At 45.7% G+C, this 21,582-nt stretch overlaps 1 protein-coding gene across 3 annotated transcripts in view; it reads left to right on the forward strand.

The window, feature by feature from the left end:
- MICU1 (mitochondrial calcium uptake 1) overlaps nt 1-21,582 on the forward strand; it is a 133,022-nt gene that overhangs the window by 90,125 nt on the left and 21,315 nt on the right. For all 3 annotated transcript variants that reach the window (XM_067299696.1, XM_067299697.1, XM_067299698.1), the window contains exons 8-9: nt 2,234-2,431; nt 20,860-20,997. In XM_067299696.1, coding sequence (XP_067155797.1) covers nt 2,234-2,431; nt 20,860-20,997 — 336 coding nt within the window. The remainder of the gene's footprint in view (nt 1-2,233; nt 2,432-20,859; nt 20,998-21,582) is intronic.

The following is a 21,582-nucleotide window of genomic DNA, read 5'->3' on the forward strand; positions in this document are numbered from 1 at the left end:
TTTGTCAGCGTGAGGAGGAGGAGGAGGCTGAAGGCAAAGCAGGGGTTTTGGGGTTAGCTTCAGAAAGCCTCTTGGACAGCCCTGCCGTGCGTGGTTCCCCTGCGCAGGCTTGCAATGCCCAATGCTGGGCAGCGTTTCGCAGAATTTGGGGGGTTTAGCAGAGTTTTAGCAGGGAAGGGCTACCAGGCCGCTGGGGAAGCGGAGAGGGAAGACAAGTGTTTGTTTAGCTGAGCAAGGCGAAGGCTGAGACGGGTGTAATTACTCTCAATAAACACACAGGAAGGGGAAATTTAATTGTAAGATGAAGCTTAATGAGTTTGCAGGGGATGGGGCGATGCGTTTGCAGACGCCGGGGAGCTGCAGGCTCCCCGCGAGCCTGCGCCAGGGCTGCCCGGCTGCCCGAGCCCTGGCACGGCAGTGCCTCCAGAAGCATGTCTAGGAGCTGGAATCCCGGGTCTGTTCTAGGATCTCTTCCTCCCCTTCTGTCTTGGCAGATGGAAACGCTGCGCCTCCTTTGCCTGGAGAGCCCGTAGTGCCTGGTCGACGTGAGCTGCGCCTTTGGAAGGGGCAGCGTGTCGCCGAAAGCTGCGGGCACGAGGCTGCTGCGGTTCCCTGCGTGGCTCGTTCCAGGCGCCGAGCAGCCAAGCTGCTAAAATACGCACCTTGCCTCAGCCTCCGTTTGTCTGCTTGCAGCCTCAAGCTGTTGTTTTTCACATTTCCTCTGCGAGATGAGAAAGCCTTTTACAATCCAGCATCATCTCCGCATGAAAATGCGTGTAGGGTGTAATCAAAGCGTCATTCCCAGGCTTCCTTCTAGTAACCGAAGCAGGCAGAGCTGTGGGAGACCGGGACCGAGGCATCCTTTTTCAGCCCCGCAATAAAATTCAGTGCCTCTCCTTTGCGAGCTCCAGTCCTTTTTAAGGACAGGGCTGTATACAACAGCCGAGTATAGATCTCCACAGCCTCTCCCTGCCCGTGACTCCCCACCTTCGGGGTATTTTATTTAGCTTTCAGCCACAGCGCTGAGCAGCGTATTCTCGTCGAGTGGTTTACTCTGATTCCCTGGGCCTTTCTCAGAGCAGGGCTTCTGCAAAAGACAGTTGTAATGTTTGATTTCGCACTGCCCCACTCTCATACAAATACGTATGATCTCAGTCTCCTGGTAACTCGGATATTTTTGTGTTACTCGTTGTTGTGCCGGCACTTCAGCTGGGCTTTCATTTGGGCTGATTGTGCTCTGCAGGATTTTTGGAAGAGCCCTTTGCTCGCTGGGAGCTCGGCGTTGGTCGGCCTTTAGCTCAGCTTGCGGCACAGTCTGAGGGACAGAGCAGCCTAAATCCCATGGCAGAGGGTATCGGAGAGCAAGGTGAGCATGCGCTTAGGTAGCAAACCGGTTTCCCTACCTAAGGGAAAGGATATGCCATGGAGCTAACTAGAGCTGGTGTGAACTGACAAAGACACGCAGTGAACAGAGGAAGAGAGCTGAAGTAGAGGATAGAAACGATTACGTAGCATGGGCAGATTTTGCCAAAGGATCTGTCAAATAGTGTTGCAAAAAACTCACATGCAGGGTGATACAGGCACTGTTTACTTGGCGTCTGTTTGGCACAAGCATCGGCGGTGCTTGGGAAGGGCTTGCTGGAGATGGTGTTGCTCTTGCTGGAGGGGGCGTGAAGTTGGGTACAGCACCATGTTGGCACATCTGGGTAATGGCAGCGGCACCGTCTTACCTGCACAGCCTGACTCTGAGCCAGGGCAGCCCAGAGCAGCTCATTCATTATATTCAATATGTTTTGGGCTCTTGCTTGCTGCTGCCGGAAGCGAAACCTCAAAAATGTGCTGCTTCTTCCCCACTGGTGCTGCTTTCCCTCCTGCAGTGCCTTCACTGAGAACTTCACTTCTCTCTGCTGACCAGGCCTAGCACCAGCTCTCAAAAGGGTGTTTGCAAACCAGGTGAATTGTTTTGTAAAATGTGATTTAAGCATTTTCAACTTTTTTTTCTTTTTTCTAATAGGACCAAAAAAACCCCAAAGTCTAGGTTAAGCCAAGTTTTTGGATTGTGTTGTCCTTTGAGAATTAATTGCTTCAGCCCCCCCCCCCCCCAAAAAAAAAAAAAAAGTTACACTGGTCCAGCATAACACATGACTGAGCTGGCATAATTCATAATGATATTTGGTCAGCACAAGCCCCAGTAGTATTTTTTTGGTGCTAATGCCCTCCCTCTTGTTTTTAGGTGCAGAGCATCATTCGCTCCCAAACCAGCATGGGCATGCGCCACAGAGACCGCTCCACGACTGGAAACACCCTGAAAACCGGGTTCAACTCTGCCCTGACGACATACTTCTTCGGAGCTGATCTGAAGGGGAAGCTCACCATCTCTCACTTTTTGGATTTCCAGCGCAAACTTCAGCACGACATTCTGAAGCTCGAGGTTTGGATTCCTCTTACGTATGGGGAGAGGGTAGCGCTGAGACCTGCCGTGTTGCTGCGTCATGTGGCCTGAAACCTGGTCTCTTAAGGAAGAGTGAGGCGAGCACAGGAAGGGTTTGGAGAGTATTATTGCACCTGTGGTTCATAGCACTTGTGTTGTATCAGCTCTGCTGTTGAATTTCTGCTGAGCATTTCAGTCCCCAGCACCATCCCCAGCTTTTTTCTGTAGCTGCTCTTGCTGAGCCGCAGCAGCGGCTGGCAGGTCCCAGGCAGGTTTCCCTCCGCTCTGCCTTGGCACTGCTTATGGAGATGAATACAAGATGCTTCAGAAAAAGACCAAAGGGGTTATGAGTTGTCTGTTCCTAACTTACCTTAAGAAAGTTTTTCTTAGTCCTAGTGAGTGTCTGGTGCCCTGAAGGAACTTGCAAAACTTTTAGTGTGTTTTTTTTGTTCCCCTCTTTGCTTATTATTCTGAATATTTCTGCTACATGAGTGTTCAAGCCTTCTTTGAATTCTGCCAAATATACGGTCTCTGTTATGTGACCTCTGTTCTACATTCTTGGGTTAACGTATATTATATGAAATTTTGTGCATCAGTTCTGAATCCTCTACCTTTCCACTGAATTGAACATCTCCTGTTTTCTTTGTGTTACCATGAGTTAATAGAAGCTCCCAATCTCCTTCTTCTAGTCACGCATCCCGAATTTAAGCATTGAGCTTCAACATTTCCTTTTGATTAAAGTGAGTACAAAAATAGCAATAGGGGATTTCTTGATCTCTCTATCTCTCAGGTCCCAGCTGGAATTGATTCGGTTTAAAACAGCGTCTTTCTTGATAGAAAGCTTGCACATTGGACTGGGCTTGATCAAAACCAGGTTCTCTTATTTATGTCAGAAATGAGGATTTTGTGCACAAAAAGAACTCTTCACAACCTGTTAAGACAGTAGTTGGAGTTCACTAACACTTTTGTCTGATGTGTGAACGTACGTATGGTCAGTTAATGCAATTTAGCTAACGAGCAGTGTCTTGTTAAGTTGCTGTAACTCAATTGCTTGGAACCTGGTAACTGTAACCTGAATTTATTCCCTTTTTGATTTGTAGTTTTACTAAAGCCTTAAGGACTAATATTTTATTCAGGTGGTTTCTCAGTTAACTGGTTTCATCTAACTGTTTGCTAAAGCCAGCGGTATGACTGTGCATTTGCATGGGGAATAGGTTGGTGGAGGAAGATATTCTTCATAGACTGGAGCGTGTCAATTCCTCAGCATTTCTACAAATTGAGAATGAATGAAATAATTGTTAAGAGACACAAGATGAAATTCAAACTAGAAGGGAAGAGAAATAAAGACTATTCCATCCTCCGCTGTCAGCTTGCTCTGTTTTCCCACTTCTGTTTTTCACTCCAGGGCGAGGCAATGAGCAGGCACTGAAGTGTTCCCAGCCCTGTGCTGGAGTCCTGTGCTCCCTCCGTGGGTTCCCGCTTACCTAATAATAAAGCAATAGGGTTATTTAGTTTCGTGGTACCTCTTCTTCCTTTGCATTCTGCAGCAGTTGAGTACTAATTCAGTTCTTAATGATTTTAAGTTAACTGTGAGTCTTTCTGGTGTATGTTAGTTGCCTTTCTAGCTGTTGCTGACGAGTTATTTGTTTATTGGGGACAGTACAAGATGTTTACTTACTGGTAAGTTAATGAATATCATAAATGCATAGTTGAATTGAATGTATGACAACACACTTGAACATAGTTCATGCTATGGTTAGCATTTCTGATAATCTTGTTTCACCTGAAAATTGACCTATGCAAAGAGAATAGTTCTGTCAAAATTGTATTTTTTTTTTGAGTTCATGATATTACAGTGCCTGACTTTAGGCAATACAGACCTATTTTTTTCCCTAGTATTGTGTAACTTAGCCTCTTCCCCTCTTCTGCTTTTATCTCCTTTGACATTATTTCCCACCTTCTCCTCTGCTTCACATTTGATGTTTTTGTTCACAGTTAAGCGGCTTTTCACACAAAAGTCTAGTGGGTTTGTGTCGTTCCCTTTTCAAGGAATGCTTTTATGAACCTGGCCATTTATGAAAACACGCTAGAGAGGAGGCATTCCTCAGGTATTTACCCTGAGCCGCACAAATCAGAAGAGTGTGAGCAATGGCATTGGGAAATAGCTGTGCTATAGAGCAACAAATAACTCACTTGAGCAATTTCTTAACAGCTTCCCTTGTTTTGTCTCTCTGTAGATAAGGAGCCTGCAAGCACTGTTCCTTTCTCCATGTGGCAAATGGCCAGTGCCTGGTTGTCCTCAAAGATCATCTTTGGCTCTTTCTTAGAGTGGCTTGGTTACCGGTGGGCGTTTAAAAGGAGAAGTTGGTGATGATGGATCTGCCAGAAGTTCAGATGAACTCTTCCAGTGTACCCTCACCTACTGATCTTTTAGTGGCTTAAATTAGTACACAGTGTGAGGCTGGTATATTAATGTGAAAACCTTTTTATTTTTTTATTTTTTTATTTTTTTATTTTTTTATTTTTTTATTTTTTTATTTTTTTATTTTTTTATTTTTTTATTTTTTTATTTTTTTATTTTTTTATTTTTTTATTTTTTTATTTTTTATTTTTTATTTTTTATTTTTTATTTTTTATTTTTTATTTTTTATTTTTTATTTTTTATTTTTTATTTTTTATTTTTTTTTTATTTTATTTTTTATTTTTTATTTTTATTTTTTATTCCAAATGTCTTAACTTCAGAATAGGTTTAGGGGAAACTGTAACATTTCACAATATAATCTGGGACTGTGGTGCAGCCCCTGAGTGGTTCAGTGCCTCTGTCTTCAAACTGGGACGCTCAATTTTTCTTCCAAAAAAAACTGCTTTAAGACTTCTTTTAAGCTATTTTCCTTTTGGGCTCAGGAATCCAGACATGTCCTGTGGTTAACGTACTTTAGAATTAGTTTCTTTTGCTGACCGTGAAGGTGGAACAATGCTTTGTGACCAGTTGAACACAATTTCCTCTTAGTGGTTTTAGTTCATTTTTTTACTTAAGAAAAATTTGTGCATGTTTCCTCATAAGACTGAACTGAAACTTTCTTAGAGCAGTTAGATCAGATGAAGCCCTGAACATTTCCATGTTCCTTGTGGATGAAATGCTGACACCGTGCTTAAGTAGCCTGCTGTTTGCTTCTTCCCTTTTGCTTGTTTTGTGATGAAAGCACATTTTCCATCATTTTATGAAAACTCAGCACTTGGCTAAGTAGCGGAGGGGAAAAATGAGAAAAGTAACCACAGCCAGAGGAAAACAGAAGCTTTTAATGGTTTATTAGAACTTTTCTGTGGTTTGGCTACTTTTGGTTTCTCTCCTGCTTCGCTCCTCTCTCACCGCTTGATAGTCTTCCAGATCAGCAATTGCATGCAAGGTGGTTCTGGTTCTTACAGGAGAGGTGTAAAAACAAATCGAAACCTATTATTTATCTGTGCCATAGGAAATTGGTGCCTGTACTAGGGAACTGTTGCGTGTCCTATTAGGACGTGTAGTGCTTTGCTTGAATGGCGCTTTTTGGGCGATATTGTTCTGAGAGTTAAAAAGATGGATAGAACTTGACGTCATAGTTTATCCTATTTCTGCTTGTTAGTGTCTGTCTTAGATATTTGTGTGTCCTTAGTGGAGCAGGAGAAGTTCCAGCCTCAATTCTTGTATGATTCCATAAGTATATGTAGAAAAGACATAAGTTAAACCTTTGTTCTTCACACCTGTGTCACCTTTTTGTTCTCTGAAAGGCAATCAAAAGCCTGCTAATAGCAGTGATTTAATCTCAATACTCTTGTTTTTGTGTAGTCCTCCACTTGGTCTACTGCCAGCTGTGGGCTAAGTGCCTATGGCATAGAACTTCAGTAATTTTCTCCAAAATGCTTGCAGTGAGTTTTCTATAGCACATCATTTCCCTGCGAGTTGCTCACTGAGGATATTTGTTCTCAGTTGAATTGCTGCAGCAAGGACTAATCCAGCCATACTCCCTGTCTTCCGGTCGCGAGTTGCCGCAGTTGGAGAGGCCGGCTTGTGAAGCACAGCTCTGAGCAACCTCACTTCCCTGTCTGGTGTGATGTGGCCGAGGGAGGTTGGGGTGTCCCTATCGCTGGCAACACTTGAAAGCATTGCTGGCGTGAGCTGGAGTGTTCACCTCGAGGTGGTGGGATGCAGCTTAGATATTTGGGCCTGTTCAGACAGAGCCCATACAGGAGCTTGCCAGACAGACTGAGAGATCGGATCCTTATGCAGATGCGTGTCCTTATGTTTAAACATAAGACTCTATGCCAATCTTTGTTCCCTCTGAGATCAAGGATGCTCCTGCTAGTCATCCCTCCCAAGCAAAAGGTCTTCTCAAGTGCTAGAGCAAGAGATGTAAAATGAGATTTCATGAAAATACAGCAAAGGTAGCACCTTTCATTGCTGCCATCCAGCAAATTGCTCATTTTGTGTGTGTGTGTTCTGACGGGTGATGTGAGATAATCACAGTAGCTTCTTTACCCTGGAAACTCCTGTTTTCATCACCAATGTTGACACAGTTGTATTTTTGGTTTGTTTTTTTAGCAAGAAGGGGTGATGGATGGTGTCATCCTATTCCATTAGCACGTATCTTGTTAGGAAGTCCTAAATCCTTTTGGACCTAAACCCTGTCTTAACTAATTTTTGTTTGTTTCAGAAAGACACTTCTAATACTTCACAGCCTGGCTTTAGGGCAGTAACTGGAGTCCATAAGAAGTGCCTTTCTGCTCTGAGTCCCCGGAGCTGGGGTAGTTGGCAGCTGAGTTCTGCAGAGGCCTGTACCAAGTATTAAAAATTAGCACATTGTTACCATCTTACTCAAGATTTGGGGGGTTCTGTCTTGATTTTTATATGGCCTTGCAGACTGCTACAGATTTTCAGTAATTGTTAACACAGGCAGCTAAGTTTGCAGTAGTGAGTCACGTATCTGTATATCTGATGCAGTGATTTAGGTGAAGGAAAAGTTACATACATTAATTATTGTGACTAGCCTGGAAAATGGAGGCTGGCAGTGTCAGATTGATTAAGCTTTGTAAGCAAGGGCCTATAACTCAAATTTTTGGAGGTCTGTTTCCCACTGAACTTGCACAAGATTTTTAACTTGCCCTTGTGGTAATCTCCATCATGGTTAGATATTAAAAATATGCTTTGAAATTGTTCAGTATGCTATGGGAGAGGAGAATGGGCTGATCATTAAATACAGAAATCCTAGAATTCACTTCTCAGGTCCTCTGCTTGTCTCAAAAGCCAGTTCAATAAGAAGATGCGAGAAGTCAGGATGCAGCATCCGGAGGAGTCGGCCTAAGTCACGTGCATCTCTCTGAACTTGCTGCGTGGCTTTATAGTTTCTCCTTTGGAGAGCACAAGGAGCAGAAGTGCTGTAGCTGGGGTCGGAGTCAGTGGGAGGACGGCAGTGCAATCCAGGGAAGGCGAAGGGCAAGCAATGGCTCTTGGAAGAAGGAATAGCTAAAGCCCGGAGCAGGGAGAGCAATATTAATCAACAGCAAACATGATTTTAAAAAGCAGCCACTTTTTAGGCAACTAAAACAAACCCAGGAGCAGCTTGGCTTTTTTGTTTTTATTCTGGTGTGTTGCCTAGGAGCTTTTTCTCTGCTAAGGCAACAGACCAAGTGTACATTTGTGGATTGCCTCTGCGACCACACAATGGATGCCGCAAAGCCGAGAGACTCAGAAGACAACAGCGGAGGGCCAGATCTGTGTGCAGAAGGGAGACTTCCTGCAGTGATCCTCTGTTACCCAGCTTGTCTGCTTATGGCGTCATCTGCCAAGTTCAGCCTGAACCTCTTTCTCTTGTGCGGTCCCAGCTGGTGGAAGCATATTGGGAACGATGGGGTCAGCTAACGGGAGATCTTGGGGAACATACCTATCTCCATCTCCGAGTCAGAGAGCCCCCATGCGCTGGGTCTGTATCTCTTCAGCATCCCCTGTCATGAGGTTCCAAGTACGTTAATGCCAATAACCTGAAAGAACAGCTCTAGGAGGGGAGAGGAGTCGAGTGAGGAGTTTGGCATAGAGGGTTTTTTCCTCCCAGAAGTGCTTACTGCCATCAGGGGTGGACAAAGCTATGGACAGTTTAACGCCAAGTTAGGGAGGAGTTACCAGGCATAGAGATTTCCACGCTGCTTCTTCTATGTTTAGTATGTTAGAAGTCTTCGGGACTAGAAGTGGAGTTGATGATTTTGGAGACTGATGACCATCAGGTGTTGCGGATGGTGGAGTTTTGTGACACCTCCAGTTTAACAGGGTGAACTAACCACTGTGACTAGCTTCATATCAGGCAACTCGGAAGCCCTTCTGGTGAGGAGTCCCAGCCCAGCGTGAAGTGTATAACCTGGGGCACTGGGGATTTCTAGGCAGGCAGTTGAGCTGATCCGGGCAGCTAATCCCGTTTGTGCTGGAATGCAAAGCTGCTGTCAGCGTGCTTTCTCTTGGTGTGCAAATGGAAAGGGTCACGGGAAGCGTTCAGATTGACTGTAGCGCCTTGGTTAGGATTGAGAAAAACCTGATGTTAGGTTTTTGCCTGATGTCAACCAAAGACTTTTGTAAGAATTCAGAGTGGAATGTTACTATGGAGAAAAAAGTTGGGAAAACAGGGCTGTAAGAGTAAGTTATGAGGCCTTGGCGTGTGCAGTTTAAAGGAAAGGTAGAAGGGCGATGTAACTGCCTCAGTAAATGCAAAGAGTCACCATAAAGAAGACTGAGGCTCATGATTTTCATCAATTGGTAATGGGAGAGCAAGTAATAAAAGGCTTAAATGTGCAACAGGGGGAGTTTGGTTTCAATACAAGAACAATTAAATTTCAGAACCTTTTTGCATTAAGGAGGGAGAGCACCGCTGGCTGGGTGGTCCATCCGCCTTCGTGGGAGAGGTGCGGGAAGCCGTGCTTCGTGCCTCCGGGGGAAGGCCCGCTCCCTAACCTTCCTCCCTGCTGCCCTGCACATCTTCCGGGCCAACTGCATCGAAGCCTTCCAGGGTACCACCGTGAAAGGTGGAGAGAAAGGGCTGAGAGCAGCCGTGAGGACGGCTCCTTATCGTAGCGGCACACCAAGCGTTAGCAAAATGGGAAATTCATCTAGACTGTTTCCTGCTGGGCCCTTGCCAGCGTTGTTCGTACTTACAAAAGTCAATGGAGTAGAACGTGCACCGTATGTTCCAGGGAGAGGATTATTTCATCGTCCTCATTTGGGACAGATGCTTTGTGCCTGATTAAAGCAACTGTCGCAATGCCCATGATAAAATCTTTGTACCGCACCCGCTACGGTACATTCTGTTTCTTTACTTGAATTTGAACTGTCGTTGGAAAACGTGGCCGATACAGCGGCTCTGCAGGGCAAGCCGTTTGAGGAAGTTATTAGGATCCCTATTTATTGCGCCGTTAGTGTTGGCGGTGGGTTGGGCTTGGTAACGAAGGGCTCCTTGGGTGATTTATGAAGTGGGTGTAAATTCACTCTCGAGTTCCCGCAGTGCAGCACGCTGAGTGCTCTGCTAAGGCAGATAGCGGAGCGTTTTGTTGGACCCCTGAAAATAAAATTTTAAGAGGGATATTTTGATGAATTACCTTGTCACAAGTGTGCGTCTGGAGGCTTATATAGCCAAATCAATCAAGGAGAAAGAATAAGCTCATTAGAATAGGCCGCTTTTGTGTAAAGCGCGTGCAATTCAGTCAACTGAAAGTCTGATAATTCCAAAAGTTGAATAGCAAGAGACTTGGGGGATATCTGCATAAATATTAGTGTTGGTCAGGCAATTGAGACTGAAGCCATATAGCTGCACCAGCCTGGGCTAATAAGTCCCCTTGCTGAAGGCTTTAGGTCCAAGCTAGCTCGTGTCCAGCATGTCGAGGATACAAGCAGCGCGGGCTGTTTTTGTGCTTTTAACTATGTGCAAAAGATAGGAACCATCTCGGAAGCTTTCAAGGCTTTATTTTTATTGCAGAATAGCTACTTGCTTGTAATGTCCCAATTAGCGCACCAAAATAAAAGCAGACCTTTAGAGGAGCTTGCATCACTGCGGGTTTTCCATCTTCCCATGGGTGGCGAGTACAGCGGCCGCCGGAGCACGGGGAACGCGCTGTAGTGATTGCAGAAAACAAGGACGCGTTTGCCACCATGCGTGCTTTCTCTGCTTGCCCAGGTGAGAAGGGCAGCCAGCTTCTCAAGTACAACCTGAAATAAATACAAAATGAATCCTGGGTGGTAAGAGGAGACCAAAACTGCTGATTGTGAAGTTTCAGATGAGCAATTCTCGTGCCGGGTATCTTTGGCTTGGGCACCATCCTTGAGCTGTATGTACAAATTTGAGTTGTTGTACTCTTTATCCCCTTTTTAATTCTGAAGACAGAGCTGTTCTCTACCTCCATACATTGTCGCCTTCAGTTCAGCTCTCGGCCCTGCTGCTGCTGCAGGAATGACGCAGGGAGCAGGAAGCAGGCGCTCCGTTTTGTTGGGCTGGGTTAGAAAGTGCTGCAGGTTTCTTTTTCTTGGTGAACTGAGCGGCAAGATCAAACAGGAGCAATGTAAATTCAGTGACAGGCAGGGAAGGTTGTGCTTTTTTATAAAGTTTTGGTGTGTGTGCCAGTTCTGTGGAGACTTTTCTTTGCGTTTCCAGACCGCATGAGATTGGAGGCTTGAGCGCCCCGTGCTGCCTGAGCAGGGACGACTGCAGGCTCAAGTATTTCCCCGGGATGGTTTATAGGCTCCCAGAGCCGCAGAGGTGCTGCTGCCTTCTGGCAGCCTCTCCCCCCTCTCCTCTAGGCAGGCAAGTGAATGCTTCCATTTAATTTATCAAAAACCCTCTTTTTTGTAAGTATTCCTGATTCCTCTCTTTCGCGTTCTCTTCATTTCAGTCCCTCGCCCCATGAAATTTCAAAACGTGGATCTTTTCGGTGCTGGCAAGAAGTTACTTTGATTCACGAAGATGAAGTTAAGGTTTGGCCGTCTTTACATAACCTTTTTTAATTGCTCATTAAACTGTAACAAGTTGCTGGTGGTTGGAATTAATTTTTCCCCCTGGCGGGCGGTGGCACAATGCCAAGCTCAACGAAACGTCCAGAGCAGCTGTCAAACAGCTGGTCTACCGGGATTTCACTGTCAGGCAGCCAGGGTAGGGATGTGCTCCTGCCTGTGCCCTCGCAAACGCTACAACTTGCTCCAAAATCTTCTCTTTGCACAGAGAAAGATTCTGCATTTTAGGAGGGGAGACAGGGTTTTCTTTTTTTCCTTCTTCTGTCATAGCTGTATATGCAACTTGATGAGAAATCCTGGCCAGCCGCTTCTCCAGAACAGTCACCCGAGCCAGCGCTGCAGCAGTTTGCAGATAAATAATGTATTACGGCCTGTCAAATAAAGCTTTGAGCAAATACTGCTTTAAAGGGTCATATATTGCGAATCTGAACGCTCCCCTACAAATCATTGCTTCCCAGACGCTTTTGATTCCTTATTATACATGCAGAAGTGTCTCAAAACGGGTCACCTTTTTCAAATACCCCTAAAACTGACAGAATTAGTATTAGCAATATTTGTGTTATTGATGTTTGTTTGAACAGCATAAATGAGCTCAAAAATCATCCCTCAACACTTTGCTCTACAAACTAAAAGTCCTCATGGATTTTCTTCTTGCTGTCTCAGCTGGGAATAAGCAGTGGTGCACACATACATTTCTTTTTTAGAAGCTTAGTGAGACTGAGATTTTAGGGAATATATAGGTTTTGATATCTTTTTAGGAGAAGTCTTCCTATAAAATTAAAAGCCGGTTAAAATATGGCTAGATACTGTGTTAAAATGAGTGTTTAAAGGGAACAGAAATTATATTGCCAGGTTGCCTTGTTGCAAATAGTTTGAAGTTCAGAGATATCTTTATTGAATTTGCAGAAGATTGGTGCAGGGATTTTATTTTATTTTTTTATAACATCTAAAAAATGAGAAAAAACTAATAACTTCAAGATACCAACCTTTGCACAGTGTAATGCTATGCTTTGTGGTACTTGCGTGTTTAATATCCCTTTTAAAACTGTCTGATGTGACCGCATTTCATATTCTTTCTTCGTGTTTATAGCACAGCAAGGTCATGCAGTAACTCTCCGATGAGCCTGTGCGCTTCTGGAGCGGCGTGGCAATAAGTATGGACATAATTGTATAAAAAAGCAATTCAGCAGGAGTCCCAGGGAGTCCCCGGCTGGCAATCAGGCCCGTGGCAGAGCATCGCTGCTTGACTCTGTCGGTGTGGCTTAGCAGTTAGTATTCTTGTCGCGGGAAGTCAGAGGAATATATGTATTCAAGTCCCAAACCGCAAACTGAGCTGCCTTCTCCAAGTGACTGCCCCAGGGCTGCTGGCAGGGTTATACGTTAGAAGTAGTACTGGAGGGAGGTCTCCTGGGCCATCCTGCGCCTACTGTAGCTGGGTTAAAAGCCCTGTGATATTCTTCATAAAAAATAAGCAGGAATACCCTTGCCTATGCCATAATTTTGCTGCTCTGATTCCCAAGAGCATGAACACAACTTGCACGGCCACTGTGTCTTCCTGGGGATCGTTGTGCAGCCCGAATCTCGCATCTCTGTAAAATGTCCCTGAGTCCTTGGTGTACATGAATGCCAGGGAGGAGGGGGTGGTGCAGAAGGGACCAGCACCCTGTTTCACTCCATCGTTGACCTCCTAATGCTGTGTATGACCTGAAGAGAAGCAGCAACGTGCCAGAAACTAGGAAAATGGGCAATATTGTTTTTACAAACGTGGGGAGGGCAGCTTATTGCTCCTGAGATGGAGGCAGCTGGCACCGGGGTCTCTTGATTTCCAGATTGCATGAGCTGAAGAGCAGCCAGAGTTTGCACAGGACCTGTCCTGCAGCAAAGTGCTGCTCGGTTTAGGGTCGTGGGTCTGGCTGTGGTCAGGACTATGTGTTTAGAAGAAGTCCAGTGTAGCTGGAGAGGAAGGGCATCATGGTATAATCTGCCCAAAGAAGAAGTTTCTTCATAAACGAAATTTTGTGTCGCAACTTATGAAGTGTTATGGCCTTAAGGTAACTTTGGGGCTCTTTCGCATACGGAACTCTTTAACTGTCATGCTAAGTCATTAGACTGGGGGAGCTTGGGTGGTGCGGAGCTGGGTCTAATGTGCACCTACCTGCACACCAAGTCTTTGCAGCAGGTGGGGGCGGGCAATACAGTGGAGAGACGTGGGGGATTTTTAACCACCAAGAGTAATTTTGACTTGTTTGGTATGTAGTCCATCTCCTGTGTCACAGCCTCTACCACATTTTGGGAGGAAAAGTATACATGTGCAAAGCCACAACTGTATAACTCTGCTTCAGTGTGGCTGCGCAGGCCTGCGTTGGGTCCCCCTGAGAGCTCTGCGCTCTGCAGCACCTCGCTTCTCCTGGCCATCAATGCTGGTGGTGGCGACGAGCTCCAATGCTTTAATTTGTTTCCTTTTCTTCATCCTAAAGGCTGTGATGGTGCCTAGCCCTTAGCAGCTCGACAACATTGGGGGCAAATGTTAGCCCCAGTAAAAAATGTTAAAACTCCTGCTGACATGCATGTAGGAAAAAGTGAAAACCTTCAGCTCTGGGACAGTGTCTTTTGTAATGAAGATTGCCAAAAAATCGCTCAGTAACTGTTGTCCTAGATTATTTCTTGGGTGTCTGCAGGGCCCTGGCTCCCTATCAGACCTACTGCTTCCAATACACTTAAACAATTTTTCTATTAGCTTTCTGGTGGAGTTACTGCCGAGCAGTCCTTCAGGCTCAGCGGAGCTGCTTGTTTATTTGGGGAGCGTACCTTCTCGTATGTCAAGCGAGGTTGGCAGATAACTCGAATTCTTAAAAAGCTGCGGAGGGAAAAGGGCTTGGAGGCAGCATCGCTTCCGAACAGCTTGAGCAGCATCCGTCTCCCGCGCCGCTCAGGTGCTGGCGCTCCGCTTCGTGCTGCGCTCCGGCGTTTGCCACTCAGCGCGACTCACATGAAAACTGGCGCTGCATCAGCTGGGATCCCCTGCTCGCCGCTGGTGTGACGGTGCCCGCTTCGTTTTGTGCTCGAAGCCCGCAGCTCCTGGGCTGCGTGGGGCAGTGCGCCTGTCCAAATTCGAATCTTCCCAGTATGGCACTGGGAAAGGCGTTAAAATAGCGTTGCAGCTTCTGTGGCTGAGTGGGAGCCCCCTTGTTGGATTATGTGCCCAAGAACGCGTGAATGATACATAATAATGCTTATATCTCTTATTTCGTATTATTTCGTTCAAAAAACAAATTTGTTGGCTGCATGGATGCTCTGGTGGGATCTCTGAATCTGAAGATAGGTGGTTTGGGGTTTGTTTGTTTTTGTTTTTGTTTTTGGGTTTTTTGTTGTTGTTGTTTTGGGGGGTTTTTTGTTTTTTTTGGTGGGCTGTGCTCTCGGCGTGTACTGCAAGTGATGGCAGATGTGGTACCTCACAAATAAAGAAGTCCATGCGAAGCGTAGCTACACACATCTATCATCCGAGTCGCCGCTTCAGGGGCGAGTGGCCCCTTGGCGCATGCTAGCTGAAGGCAGCAGCTGCTCGAGTTCCCCAAATGCCGGCAGCAGGCTTTGGTTTTGTTTTTCTTTAGCCGTCCTTGTTGCCTTGACGTTGGCAGGCAGTCAGCAAGCAGCTTGGGAGGTGCCGTCGCTGCCTCTTTGGGCGCTGGTTTAAGAAGAGCCTGCGGCACGGGCTGATGTGGTGCTGCGATGCGTCGCGGCCACGTGTTTCCCTCTCCCAGCTGCTACGTGGGCCTCTCTGCTCTTGCTGCTTCGGGTGAAGAGCGTTCTGCTTTGGTTTGAAGGTGACCCTCTCTCTGCGTGACAGTACCCTGTTGCTGCAAACGCAGCCCGGCTCCTTGCATCTGCTCAGACACCGCTATTTCTTTCAGGCTCGAATGCCTATTAGACTTTCTCTATTTTACTTCCATTTGCTTAAGAAAGTAGTTATGATCTTAAATGCCATTTGAATGCATGCCAAGCCCAACCGTTGGAAGAGCGATAGTTTTATTAACAACTTTCCTCTTTACAAGGAAAGCAGAGCAGATAAGCCACTGCAGAGGCCCAAGATGCAGCGGTTAGTTGGCAGAGGGAAGAAAACTTGCTTTGCAAGTGTGAGGTTTGGCATTTATTCTCGGACTGAACTGGGTGATGCCGAAGCGCCTGAGCATTTCGGCTCTCCAGCGTTCCTCCCCGGCAGCTGTGGGCCCCGCGTTGCTCCGTTATGCGCAGCCGCTCTGCTAGGTTTCTGCAGTCTCGAGGTAGCGGTGCAAATACACTGACCTTTATTTTTAAGCAGTTCTTTATACTCAGGGTCTCTGAGGGGAAAGGGTTTCAACACTGAGGTTTTACGGAGGAATTTCCCGTTCGCGTCTTTTTAATGCCATTGGCTATGAGAAGCTTGAATAGGAGAAGAGTTGGCTGGAAAGAGAAACTTTCCCTTGAGGAGAGGCAAACCGAAGCTTGACCTTTTTCTGCAGGAGGGATGTCCTGGGGGGAAAGTTAAAACCCGCTGGTTTAATCTTAAATTTTCTTTCAGCAACCCTGGAATATTGCAGCTGAGGCAGCGCGTTCTGCCACATTAAATCTGAATAAATGGCAATTCAGCCCTTACTCTGAGACCTGCGAAGCGCCAGGTCTGGAAATCCCTCCTCCTAGAGACATGACACTGTTTATACCTTTGGAGTGTGTGTTTCAAAGATCCCGCTGCCTCGTTTCCTGGCAAAAAGGGTTTGCAGCCGGGGGCACCTGTGGGAAAGAAGGGAAAAAACCTGATGTCTGTCCATAGGAAGTTGCGATAGTCGGAATAAAGATGTTTCTCATGTTGCTGTCTTGGACTTGGTGCAGCAGTTTGATTTCCCGCAGGAGAAGGTAATGAGTTAGGCAAAAACCAGTGAACTCTGGAAGCAGAGGGATTACCGGGCTGTCATCTTCTGGTGGAGTCTCGCGTCGTCCTCTACGAGAAGTTACGCAGTTAAGGGCATGCGGAAGCAGAGAAAACGCCCTCTTCTGATTTGCCGTTAGCTTTCCTCGTTGGATAAAGCTTTGCCTCCAGACACTGAAGCTGATCCGATATTTAGGGATGCCTTTTTGCTACTTAACTTCTTAGCAAATTATCGTCATGTTTGTCTACCCAACCTGACGTCGAGACGGTGGGGTTGATTATTCAGACAGAAAGCTACGCTGGAGAGCAGCTTCCCTATGTTTCAGCTGATACTGTAAAGAAACACGTCGGTGCTTTTAATGAACGTCAGAAGGATGCCTGTTATATTTGAGGCTAGTTTGCTCGGCACCCTGGCTTGGGGAGGGACGTGCGGGACCGCTGCGCTGTTATTTCTGGCGGTCTCGGCGGCGTGCGGGTGCAGCAGCCGCTGCTGGCACCCAGTGGCCGCGGGTGGGAGGTGTCCGAACCGCTGGCGAGCTTTCCCCCTGCGCCCAGCAGCTCACGGGGCACAGTGAGAAAAACGGGCTTTCTATATGCCGGGCAAAATGAACGGCTCCGAAGCCTGAATTTTTAACTTGAAACGCGGTGTTAGTCACGTGCCGTCCGAGGAGGTGATATCAAAACTGAGATGCTTGTCGTGGCCGTGTTTGGTAGCTGTCAAAAAGTGGAAGCGACTGGTCCCCGTGGCAGGACAGGTATCGCCTCAGTGAACCCCTTACGGTGCCCCAGGTCCGGGAAGACACACTGCTATTTATTCTGCCTTTTGAAGTATTTGGGGGTTTGTGACATTTAGCATCATTCATAGACTATGTGGGGAATGCTGCAAGAAAAAAATATTCTAGACATTTTCAAGGAGAGACAGCAGGTTTAGTTCTCTAGAAGACATTCAGGAAAGGCAGGAGAGAACAGACTTAGTGCATCTGCTTCCAGACAGGTAGGTGGGAAAGCGGGTGTTATTGGTAGATGAACATGATTTTTTTTTTTTTTTTTTTTTTTTAACAAGCTGAAATACAAGATTTTCATATGCAAGTCACTAAGCCAAGCTGCTTTATGGAGCATCACTAGTGCTGACGTATTGGGGGGAAAAATAAATCAGCCAAATTTCTGTCCTCAGGCAATATATTTTTGCATCATATCATCTTCTTCATCATCTTTAAATGATGTACCCCACTCACCCCTTTCAGAATTAGTTTAAACATCTGACGCTAGTTCAAACCAAGTTTTCAACTTTCCTTATCCTTTGCCATCATTGCATGGCTGCCTTTTCTCAGTTCATTAATGATTATATTTGAACTTGGAAACTGGTTGTTGATCAGTCAGCTCAACCTAATCATTTGTCTTTCGAGGCTGTCCTTTGTGGCGAACACTGCTGCCTTCCTATGTATGTAGGAGTATAATACTTGATTGCCAGGTATTGATTTGGGGAATCTGTGAGAGATTTTTGTTTTAATATTAGGGGTGCTCTTTTTAAAATAAGGGAAAACACAAAATAAGGAACACTAATTCCCCATTTTTCTTTTTTTAAATTTCATGTGATTAATACTTGCATAGTATTTTGACATGTTACTGCACGTAATGACCACCTGCAGAAATAAAAATTTGGAGCCAGTTTTGGAACCGAATGGGAGGGAGAATGGGGTTGAATTATTAGCAGCATCTCAGGACTATTTTATGCTTTAAAGAGATTCTTATAAATAAGTGATTTTTACGTTCTTTGTTGTAAAGAGATTGTTTCATCTTTAGTTTGTTCTTTACTTTACTTCCTTGTACTTTAATATGGAATTTGTTAGTTTTACCAGGCACTGAAAAGAGGTTAGACTTTGCCTCCGGAAGGGCTTTCCCTGCCTGTCTCGGCTAATGTCTTTGACACTTGATGCAATACTACCTGTTAACTTGTGTTTTCCCTATAGTACAGAAGAATCTCCAGTGCCTTGTCTAGACTGGTTTGGCCAAACCCCAAATTTGCCCTGAATTTGGTGGTTTGGTTTTGTTACGCCTCTCTCCATGGTTTCACTGTGCGAGTGGTGGTTAAAAACACACCAAGTAGTACATGCTAGAAAATTTTTCACCAGTACACTTTGTTTTCTTAATCCAGGCAAAGCCACAGAAGAAAGGATGGATGGGTAGGGAACATTTAGTTATGGTCTTCTGGTGTAGCTCTGGTTTTAAATGATTTTTACCCTGCTTGCTGTAGAGGCACCTGGTGAAATTGGAAAGGACGATATATAAACAAACGTGGGACTTATTCTTAAAACGTGGCTGTGGAAACAGATTGAGAATTGCAGCTTTTTTCTTAATCTACCAACTTTGCTCAGGTGATCTCCAAGCACTAGATGCGTTTCGCATGCTTTTATTTTGGAAAGCCTGCCCAGGGAGAGCTGAAGGGCTCGCTGCCATTGCCTGCAGTTCCAGCGTCTCGGGGGCGCAGCCGAAACTGGGAATGAGGGAAGGAGACCTCGCTGCCATGGTGCGTTTAATCACGGAGCTCCTAGTAAGACTTCTTCAGAGCAATCTTAGCAGTCTACCTTTGCTTAATCCAGCTGTCTCCTCTTATAGCACCAAAATAGCACCAAAGGGCTGTGTGCGAGATGGATCAGGAGAAGAGTGAAGATTAAAAGTGTGGGGTTTGAGGGTTTGCAGGTGGTTTTGAAACAATGTTGATTGTGAATTTTTATGCCACTCTTGATCATTATAGAGTCCCCTACCATCACTCATAAACATGACAGAAATGACTACCTCTTCTTTCTAATGTTAATGAAGAACCTGTGCTTTTCCTCCCACTTTAGGTTTTCCTTTCTTTTCCTTTCCCAGTTCCCCAGGCCTTGAGAAGGGGAGAGGTCAGCATTTGGGGTCATGAGTAAATCCCAAAGTCTGTATCAGACTACCAGAAAAGCTTCCGTCTTTTTCCCAAATACCGCTTGGGCTACTCGAGCGAGAGGAAAAGGTGCTAAGGTCAGTCAGATCCTCCCCCCTCCAACTGAGGCTAGAAAGAGCTGTCGCATATCTTTCTAAATCTTGAGTTTTTAACCGTCAGAATATTTGCTTCGGCAGCTGATTTTAAATAACTGTTTGAGAGCTGAGCTCTGACCCTGGGGCTTCAAAGGCAATGGGAATCACTAAGTGTATGATTCGGAAAATCAGTGAAAATCTGGCCAATGTGCCATTAACTGAGAGAAATGCCCACAACTTGCCGTTACCATAGAAATCGTAATAGCTTGTTTACGAGCAGCCTAGTCATTTTGTAGCATAACTAAAGACCGCTGCACGTTAAAAGCACATATAGCAAGTAGTGTCTGGAGCCCTGCCTGCACACAGTTTGAAAGCAACCCTTGCCGCACTGCTGCCTTTTGTCTCCCCGGCGCCCCCCACCTTGGTCTTCGTTGGAGGAATCGGTGGCTTTTGTGCTAGATGGGTGATTCAGTACAGAAATGGGACAGAAGTCGAGATGGTTAACTTACCAAGCCAAATAATGTCAAATCAGTTTGTTATTCTGGAGCTGAAGCAGTTGTTCCATAGGAGTTAAAAAGTGAATTTTTGTTAAATGTGATTTTCTTTTTTTTCAGGCTTGTGATCAGCTGCTGTTTAGATCAGATATTTCCAATAGGAAAAACTAGAGAACCTAAACCAAATGCTGGAGAGACTGGTCAATGGGGAAGGCGTTTCTCTGCTGGAAGGCTTGTGGGAGGTTTTGCAAGGACCTCCCAGTGGTGTTCATAGGGGTCACAGTCTTGAAAGGGTTTGGGACTAGGAGAACTTGCTAGGACTTGGGAAGGTGAGGTCTCCAGACCTACATGAATCTTCCTTTGCTGGGATACCTGTACAGAGCTTGGAGCAGAAACGAGACGGAAGAAACTGATGAGACTTAATTTTTTGCAAGAGTTTTTCTCTCCTGGCTCATTAACAGCCAGGCCTCTTTATAGCAATCATCAGACCACTCCTATACGTGCTTCTTTTGAAGCGCGCACTTGCACATCAGCTCAGTCCTGCATAGATCCTTGGATCAAGCAGCAAGGCTGCTGCAGCAGCCAAATTCTTTGGGTGTTCATTTAGACCTCCGAGTTGGAAGCACATGTGAAGACCATCTGAATACTTTTTCTTTCTTCTCACTCCTTTGGAGACCTGTGGACACTAGCTTAGTTTCAAGTTAAAATAGCCGTCCTGCTTCTGCAAGCCCAGCTCTACAAATATGGTGCCTCTGTAAGATAAAACTGGGAGGTCAAGATGCCAAATCTTTTCAAAAGGTTGTCCAGGGAATAGCATGTAGGGAAAATGTGGTGACTGTCCTGGCAGGACGCGAATGTTCAAATGTGTTAGGATTCCTTCTTGAGCAGTGTTTCTGATGATGATCATTATTTTGTTATTATGAATGTGATACATTTTTATGCCCTTCCTGTTGACGGAGCATTCTGCTGCACGGTGTTCTCACCTTCTGTTTTCCCCTTCCAGTTTGAGCGGCATGATCCGGTGGACGGGCGGATCACGGAGCGCCAGTTCGGCAGCATGCTGCTGGCTTACAGCGGGGTGCAGTCCAAGAAGCTCACCGTCATGCTGAAGCAGCTCAAGAAGCACTTTCAGGACGGAGAGGTCAGTGGTGTTCACAGCGAATCGGGGAAGTTGGGGTGCAGCCAACCCCTGTTGTGCTGAAAAATGAGCTGATAAACTGAGTAACCTTCACTGATGGCGATCGCCCCAGGCTCATCCAACCTAAGTGTAGTTGAGTGGTGCTTGATAGCAGAGATGGACAAAATTTGGGGCAGTTTCATGCCGACACTGTGAACAGGGTTGAGTTCAGGAAACTACTTTTCCTTCTTCAAGCTGTAGGTTGATGTGCAAGGGTCTTTCCCCTGCAGTAAGCAATCTTTGTCTCCTAAGGAAAAGCACCTGCACCTTCTTGGACAGGGCAGGGATACATGCTGATTTTGCAGATGATAAATCCTTTAAGCGAGAGCAATGCAGCTATTAGCGTCCAGATCAGACCATAGGCTTGTCCATATTAAAATGCATGCTCTAGATTAAAAACCAATGTTTGCTGAGCAGCACTCCGGGTCTGGAGCCAGGATAAACATTAAAGTTGTGTACCTAGTCGCTAGCGTGACCTTGGATTAATTAGCTGCCATGACTGGGCAGCTTATTATTGCTATGAACTTATATGAAAAATTGAATTACTCA

Source organism: Apteryx mantelli, chromosome 7 (genome assembly GCF_036417845.1).
Source record: "Apteryx mantelli isolate bAptMan1 chromosome 7, bAptMan1.hap1, whole genome shotgun sequence".
Lineage (NCBI taxonomy): Eukaryota > Metazoa > Chordata > Aves > Apterygiformes > Apterygidae > Apteryx > Apteryx mantelli.